We start from the raw sequence: 6,246 nt of genomic DNA on the forward strand, positions 1-6,246 counted from the left end.
ATATATTTTATTGATTTTTTACAGAGAGGAAGGGAGAGGGATAGAGAGTTAGAAACATCGATGAGAAAGAAACATCGATCAGCTGCCTCCTGCACACCCCCTACTGGGGATGTGCCCGCAACCAAGGCACATGCCCTTTACTGGAATCGAACCTGGGACCCCTCAGTCCGCAGGCCGATGCTCTATCCACTGAGCCAAACCAGTCAGGGCCCGAGGATATATTTTCCATAGATTTTTAGAGAGAGTGGAAGGGAGGGAGAGAGAGAGAGAGAGAGAGAGAGAGAGAGAGAGAGAGGGAGAGAGACATCGATGTGAAAGACACATGGATATCCTCCTGCACATGCAGGGGATTGTAGGTATGTACTGGTACTGGGATTGTAGGTACATACCCTTGACCAGGAATTGAACCCACAACCCTTTGTTGTGCAGGCCGATGCTCCAACCACTTAGCACAGCAGCCAGGGCTCAGCTTTTGCCTCTTTTATCAAATTACTACCTACCGGGGTGAGGCCTGAGCTGAGACCTGCACCCAAGACCTCCTCCCACAAACTGGGGACCGCTCTGGACTGGAATAGGCCTGGGACACTCACTTGAGGAAGTCCTCTGGCTCCTCAAAGACCTTCTCACATCCGGGCCACTTGCAGACACCATTTGCCAGCAGTGAGTAGGAGCCCTGGGGCACGGTCGAAAGGGTGCTGGGGGGACAGAAGGTGTCAGGGGAGGGAATACCAAGGCAAGGGTCCTTCCCAGCTTTTCCCACTGACCTGTCTTTCTTGGGTGCACCAGGGCTTGGGAAGGTGCAGAGCAATGCTGGTTCCCTGGACACCCACTCCAGGCTGGCCATGTTGATCCCTGTAGGTAGGGACAGGGCACCTTTGGAGACGGAGGCTATGAACTGAGCTCTGGAGCTTGGCCCACAAGGCCTCTCCTTTTGAGCTTCCCACCCTCCTGAGCCTCTGGTGTCCCTAACGCCCAAGGTTTTTGGTGGAACAGCTCAAAGACTGCCATTCACAAGTGCTGACATTTTGATGAACTCTGCAAAGATCTGGTTCCATGATTTTGATGTTCTGTACCCTTCAGGTTCTGAGCCTGACATTTTTCGGAGGTTGGAGTTTCCGAGATGATAAAAGCTGACACCTAACCCTTGAGGGCCACAATTCAGCAGCCTACACTGCTCATAGTCAAGGACTTGGGGGGCTCTGGGATTCTGTGGGGCTGTGGGGCGTGGTATTACCAGGTGGCAGGCCAGGCCGGGCCTTGAGAGAGAAGACCCCAGTGGCAGCAGTGGGTGGCGGGAGGCTGATCATAGCTGGTCTTTCCAGTGGGTGCACCTGCAGCATGGGGGTCCGGGCATGGGCATCCACTGTTGAGAGCTGGGGGCACATATGGACTATGGTTCCACCTGGCCTCCTCCCAATTCCCCCACCTACTCCCTCCTCCCTGCCCAGTCACGGTCCATACCTGGTGCATGAAGTGTGGCCTGTCTTGGAGGAGTGCCTGCAAGTGGGGCGAAGGACCCAGCCGTGTTCCAGAAGGTGCCACCATGACGAGGGGCACTGTGGGCAGCTGGGGGGAGAAAGCAGGCAGGAGAGATGCTGTCCTCATCCTCACTGTTCTAAATGTTGAATTCATATGCTCCTCACCACAACCTCACGTGGTAGGTGCTAGGACCATCCCCTTTATACATATGTAAAAACTCAACCTCAGGGAGATTGAGTGACTTTCACAAGATCAACTAATAAGTGGCAGAACTGGCCTCAACTCTGTCATCTCACGTCCTAGGGCCCCATCCTCTCTTCTGTCACATGGGGATGGGGACACATGGCCATACCTGTGGGACCATGATAAAGTCTTCTCTCCTGAGAGGGATTGGGAGTTTGGGGAGAGCCTCGGATCTCTGAGACCTGCTAAGTGGGGACTTTCTTAGCCCCGTGACATCTGCATAAGTCACAGACTTGCCTGGGACCCAGAAAACCACTTCCTGTTCCCCAGCCGGGCCCCCCGCCCGGTGCCACAGTAAAGGTCGGCACCTGTAGGCCCAGGTACTCCACCCTGCTTGCTCCATCCTGGGCCCCGGGCCTTACCTGCAGCTGTGATGGTGGCATGGGGTTCAAGGAGGAGGAGGAGGCATGGGCCCCACCTCGGAGGTCCCGGCCCTGGAAGGTTGCCCCCGGGCCCTTGGCCCCCAGTAGGTCTGAGGCCTTGGGTGCAGCCCTCCAGTTGGACGAGACTCCTGGGGATGGGCTGAGCACCAACGAAGGGGCCAAGGGCTTGGCAGGCCTGGGGTTGGGCATTGGGTCCTTGTCCAAGGTCAGGCTGTAGAGACATAGGGGAAGGAGTTATACATGTGTTGGCGGTGTGCAAAATACTCAACCACCTGAACCATGTGGACACCCCCTCTGGTCAGAGCAGTCATTGGCTGGGACATGTCCCGAAGGATCCCACAATTAGACCCCAGCTCTAATCATGGGTGCATGCACACATACACACACATTGGTGTCAGGAACATGGGTGTGTGTGTGTGTGTCCGCACACATGTCCCATGTGCAGACTTGCACCATTCAGCATGTGGCTTGCCTACACGTGCTGGCACAGCCCTGGTGGGGATGTGTTCTCCAGAGGGCAGTTGGGGGTTCATGGTGGTTTGTGGGGCCTCAGCCAGGGTAGGTCTCAGCTCCTTCCCCCACCACTTGAGGCCTTGAATTCAGGCCTCAGCCCTCCAGTCCTCCCTGAACCTGGCATCGGTCACACAACCTTTGCTGATCCCACAACCTTTGCTGATCCCACTGGGGCTGGTCTCTGATTTTCTTCTGGGAGCATAATTTTACCCCAGTGACTTGGGCATATCTGGGAGTGGCAGGGGACGTGGACTCAAAAGATCCCACTGGTTGCTGTGAAGGGACAGACTCTAAGAAGGTGAGGGCAGAAATAGAGGACTAGTGAGGAAGCTACTGCAACAGTCCCAGTAAGTGACGATGGTAGCACAGACCAGGATGGTGACAGTGGAGATGGTGAGAAGTGGGTGGATTCTGAGCATGTTTAGAAGGTAGAGTCAGAGAACTTTCTGGTAGCTTGGATCTGGGGCTGAGAGAGAGAGAGAGTCAAAGTGACAGAGCAGCTGTAGGGACAGAGCTGATGTGACCTAGGATGAGGGAGACGGGGGAAACAAAGTAGGGGGGTGATGATCCAGGTGTGGATGAACATGTGGCATTAGACATACTAGTGGAAATGCTGAATGGACAGCTGAGTACAGGAGTCTGGTCATCTCTGGGCTCTACCCTGCACAGAACTGACATGGCAGGTGCCAGACGAGGAGAGACAGGCTCTCTTGAGCCGGGGCCTGTGGGAGCTCCTCAATTCAGTCCTTATCAGAATCTACCCCAAAGCCTTTGTGCTCATGCCGTTTGGCTTGCCTGAAATGCCCACTCTTCCTCCTCTTCCCCTGTCCAAGGCCAATCCAGAAAGCCCTTCATAGTGGCTCTAGAACCCTATACTTCCCAACAGGCAGGGCTTTGGTTTCCCAGAATCCTGTAATCCCAGTCCTAGAGGAAGACAGAGCTAGAAGGGACTGCCCAGTCCAACCTCCATGTTACTGAAGAGGACACCTAGGTACAGCATTCCACAGTCCCATGGCGACTTGGGAGCTCCACTGCTTTCTCCAGAAAGGTTGTGTGTGTGTGTCCACATTTCACAGGCCCCCTGCTGTGGGGCTGTGTGTGTCTCCCGCATCACCCAACAGTACAGGGTGGGGCAAACAGCTGCCGAGAACAGCTTGCACCTTCCTTTCTTTGCTGTCAGCCATGGGGGTTGTCAGAGCTGTGGTGCTGAGGGAGGTGGGGTGAAAATTCAGATCCTCAACTCTTAGTCTCCCCTGGGGGTTAGAACATTACTGTGTGAGAAACAGGAGCCTGGGCCTCTGAAGGCTCAGGATAAGAGCCTGAGAGAACATCAGTGACAACGAGGAGGTACGTGAAGGAATGAGCGGATGAATGAAGGTGGAAATCAGGGTGATGCTTCTACAAGCCAAGGAATGCCAAAAATTACCAGGAAACCATGAGAAGCTAGGAGGGAGGCCTGGACACTTTCTCCCTCACTGCTGTAGAAGGAGCCAATCCTGCCATCACCTTGATCTAGGACTTCAGGCCTCCAGAACCAAGACAATACATTTCTGTTAAGTCACCCTGTTTGTGGTACTTTGTTACAGAAGTGGAGCAAACTAGTGAGTGGATGTTTTTCCTTACCCTGGCGTGGTCCACACAGCTTCCTGTGGTCACTTCTGAAGCTGCCTGGACAGTTGGCCAGAGCTTATAAGAAATCTCCTCCCCAAACACATGTGGAATGGCCTGACTCAGGGAAGCAGAGATACATTCTCAGAAAGGGGACATGGGTATGGTCTGTCTGGTAGTGGGGTACGGGAGGGCTGGGCTGGGCAGCCAGCTTCCTGCACTGTCTGGTGGGGCGTCCCTTTCTGACTATTTCTCAGAAGACGCATGGAGGATGTTTCTGGGACATAGATTGTGTTTTCATATCGGGGTCTGCATCTGGGCCCTGTTGTCAGAGCCTCCAACTTCCCCAGATTTTTCCGCCATTGACGTCACAGCGGCCGGATGCGCTGGGCTTCATCGGCACCGAGGAGGAAGACAAAGGGGCAGACACCCAACCCCACAGGTTTCGTTCCGAGAATTAGCTGGCCCATCCTTCAGCTGGTGTGGCCCAGGTGGGGTGATGAGGGCGCTGGCGGATGTGGTGAGTGACGTCCATCTGGCCACCATGACAAGCCCCGGGGCCCTGTAGACCTGGCCCTTCTCAGGCAAGAATAGGCCCAAGATTTGAGGCTTGAGGAGTGCCATGCAGATCCTACAGATACTGGGACCCTCAGGGTCTTCCAATGGTATTACACCAGAACCCCAGAGTCATGGGACATCATTACTTAGATTCAAAGGATCCCAGAATCTCAAACCCACAGACTCTATGGGGTCCATGGGTCCAACTTCTTCGTATGTGAACCAATGTTCCTGGTATCCAAACATACTGAAACTCCCAAAAGGACAGAAAGCTCACTACTTCATTGGGTCTTTCACCTACCAGGCCTGAAATTGCAATAACAACCCCCCCTCCCCCGAGTCTCCATCCCAAGTTCTGTGAAGGCAGGAGAGTCAGGATTACCCCCTCTCCTTTCCCCAGCCTGGAGCCAGGCTCTGCTACTAACTAGCTACAATTCTCCTCAGGCTCCTATGTGAATTGGGACAATAACAATCCCAATCTTCCATGAAATGCTTAGCAAAATGTCAGTGATCGATGAATGGACACTGCAGGACCTTAGACTCCCTGTCCATTCTGGGACAATGTTCCAGACTCACAGGCACTCTGCCGGAGATGGGGAAGGAAGACAGGGGAGGTTGAGGCTGGTGCACCTTTGGTGAGGGCCTTGTGGCAGGAAGCAGGAAAAGCCCTGGCCTTTGCTAGTAGAGATCCCACCACCAGGCTCTCTGGAAAGGCGCTGGGAACCAGTGCCAACTCTGGGGACATGGCTGAGCTCTGTCCATAGTCAGACCCACTGACCGATGTCCTCCTAGTGACACCACCCTCAGCCCACGAGGCCTCCTTTCCCATGAGGCCCCAGGACCCACCCAGCTAGCTCTTGGGAGGCTAAGCCCCACACTGTGACCATGGATCCTCCTGCCTTAGTGAGGGTCCCACCTGTGAGAAGACAGAATGAGGAATGGCAGCAGATGGGGGACAACCCATGTCCCCTTGCCCCCTCATGGGTGCTGAGAGGTAAACTGAGGCTCAGAGTAGGGGAGAGAGACAGAGCAACGCTTCCACTGAGAGTCTTAAGAGCTGAGCTAGGGTCTCAAATCTGCCAATGTATTTCTGTGAGGACTTGGGAGAGGCCCTCTCACCCATTTCTGGGCTTCAATTTGCTCCTCTTATACACTGGGAAGGGGAGAGGTGTGGAATAGGTGAGGGCCAGGGCCCTTCCACTCTGTGTCAGGGTGAGTTGTTAGGTGTAGAGCTTCAAGTTGACAACTGCTCCTCTATCCATGGGACTGAGAGACAGGGATATATAGAGACTCATAGAGACAAAGAGAGACACAAACAAAGAGACAGACATAGGGGAAGAGAGAGACACAGAGAACAAGAGATATGAAGAGAGATGGAGAGACCTGAGGTGGGACAGAGATAGAGTGAGAGACAAAGAACAATAGAGACAGTGAGAGATTCTGAGAGGAGAAAAATTATATA

At 54.1% G+C, this 6,246-nt stretch overlaps 1 protein-coding gene across 2 annotated transcripts in view; it reads right to left on the bottom strand.

Moving 5' to 3' along the window:
• The window catches only part of FOXP3 (forkhead box P3), a 19,344-nt gene that overhangs the window by 5,449 nt on the left and 7,649 nt on the right, over nucleotides 1–6,246 (bottom strand). The window contains exons 4-8 of one of the 2 annotated variants that reach the window (XM_014538265.1): nucleotides 2,085–2,316; nucleotides 1,462–1,566; nucleotides 1,235–1,373; nucleotides 765–852; nucleotides 591–695 (exon numbers count right to left, since the gene is read on the bottom strand). In XM_014538265.1, the coding sequence (XP_014393751.1) occupies nucleotides 591–695; nucleotides 765–852; nucleotides 1,235–1,373; nucleotides 1,462–1,566; nucleotides 2,085–2,316 (669 nt within the window). Of the gene's footprint in view, nucleotides 1–590; nucleotides 853–1,234; nucleotides 1,374–1,461; nucleotides 1,567–2,084; nucleotides 2,317–6,246 lie in introns of both variants that reach the window. The other variant, XM_005864529.2, reaches the window with a different exon arrangement.

This window comes from Myotis brandtii, unplaced genomic scaffold, assembly GCF_000412655.1.
Source record: "Myotis brandtii unplaced genomic scaffold, ASM41265v1 scaffold1875, whole genome shotgun sequence".
Classification (NCBI taxonomy): Eukaryota; Metazoa; Chordata; class Mammalia; order Chiroptera; family Vespertilionidae; genus Myotis; species Myotis brandtii.